General features: G+C 42.3%; 1 protein-coding gene across 1 annotated transcript in view; it reads right to left on the bottom strand.

The window, feature by feature from the left end:
• Positions 1-1,052: 1,052 nt before the first annotated feature.
• The window catches only part of PHALS_15409 (uncharacterized protein), an 835-nt gene continuing 2 nt past the window's right edge, over positions 1,053-1,885 (bottom strand). Inside the window, exon 1 of the mRNA XM_036407417.1 lies at positions 1,053-1,885. This exon is cut by the window's right edge and continues 2 nt beyond it. Within this exon, the coding sequence (XP_036263123.1) occupies positions 1,197-1,436 (240 nt within the window). The 5' untranslated portion in view covers positions 1,437-1,885 and the 3' untranslated portion in view covers positions 1,053-1,196.

Raw genomic sequence — 1,885 nt, 5'->3', positions numbered from 1 at the left:
CAGGCTTATTGAACACATAAGTGTTAGCGAGATTCGGATAGAAATAGCGAGTATCATCGGGATCGGTCTTGCTTACAAGTTCGTACCAAAGAGCAATATGTACCTTAAAATCACTTGCCTGGCTCGAAAGAACGTTCTCGAGCTTATCGTAGATATTAGTAGCCTCGATACCCTCATATAGGTGTGATTCCATGTGATCACCATTGTTAAAACGATACTTAGGATCAGCCTTGAAGTCAGGCGGCAAGTGCTTCTCAAGGGTTTCAATCGAACATTGTACTGCTTAGCTACCAATCTCTGGTTGATTGGACGCGAAACGTTGCTTACATAAACAATCTTACGCATTCTACCACGCACCTTAGTACGGTAGCTACTACCCCATTTGATAGCTTGGATATTTCATCTCTTTAATCCTTCGAGCTCGTATGCAAAGATGTTGCCTATATATGCTTGGCTTTATTCTTCTTCGTAGATATGACTTTATGATATTTTGATCTTGTATCAGGATCGACTTTATATCTCAATCAATTACAAAACATCCTGAGACTAATGAATTTAGATATTTGGTTTATGCTTTGTTGGAGGTTTTGAGCCATTCATTTGAAGTGCGTCAGTCATTGGGTGTACTAAATGGAAGAGAAGTCGTCTCACATAGATTTTCAGCCAATGATGAGACGCCACGTTGCGCTGGTCCGAGCTAATCCTTGAAATAAGAATTTGTCGGCGTAGTGTTCTATTGCTTTTGTCAATATAATTTGAATGTTGTCGGTCGCGCAGTCCCGAAACGCCCTAAGATCCAAAATACGTGGCTCTCGCTATAAGGTGGGCGTCGTCAAATTAACGTATGTTAGATCTCACCGGCTGAAACTACCTTAAGATCCAAAAGACGTGGCTTTTGCTCTCAGGGTTGCGTCGCCAAAATAGCACCTGGCCCGAAAGAAGGTTCCAGGAATGGTCTTGATGGTAAATTACGGAAAGTAAAAAACTGCCGGCGTAATGTTCTGGATACAACTGTCACCATTTTTGTTCAAGGTCCTATTAAATCCGGAACGGTTGCGTTATTATTCGTTAGAGAAGTGGCAGATCCACTAAAGTTGGGCTCATTTAAGTCTGTTAACGCGCAGACTAGTGCAATATCGTGGCATGCAGATGCTAGTACCATTAAAAAAGCATTGATCACTGTGACAAACGGTGCTTTAACGACGAATAATATTGTGGTCACGTGCGATGGAGACGTGTCGAAGGCATTTAATTATGGCCACTCGTATCGAATCACTTTGTTGGCTCCAATGTCGCGGGACATGTGACAGATGGAATGTTAAGACGCAAGTTTTGTCACTATCGGCAGGACGCCGTTCATTTGTGAAGTGGCGATGAAGCATGACATTGCGATGGGAACAGATACGACAGTGCAGCAAGTGATTGTAATTATACATACTTAAGTTTAATCATCTCGGCGCAATAAAGACGTCGAGCTGCATCCCTTATGACGCGTCAGCTAGTACAATGGATAACATCCTATGAGTAATATTGTCCACGTTTACGTGACACGAGAAATGGACAGCACAATTGCGCCAATGGATTTGTTTACAAGATTTTCTTCCACGGCAATGGCGTATATGGCGATGTAAATCAACTTACGTTTCTCATGTACACTAATTTTTAAACTGCAGAAATGAATGCGCTCTCGATGGACAAGTAGCCATTTCGATGGTCGATTATGGTGATTTTAACGCTTTGAACACATTTGTCAGTGCTGCATCGGCCACTGCCGCTAAGCGTTTAATTAATTAGACTCAATTACCAATTTTTGGAAATGTCTCGGTCTCACAATCGCTTGTAGACAAACAAGGTGGATACTTTTGGACCGCCGCCGTCGCATTTG

This window comes from Plasmopara halstedii, assembly GCF_900000015.1.
Source record: "Plasmopara halstedii genome assembly, contig: Scaffold_444, whole genome shotgun sequence".
In the NCBI taxonomy this organism is placed as follows: Eukaryota; Oomycota; class Peronosporomycetes; order Peronosporales; family Peronosporaceae; genus Plasmopara; species Plasmopara halstedii.
The sequence above is the reverse complement of the archived record's forward strand: the minus strand, read 5'-3'. Positions and strand labels throughout refer to the sequence as shown.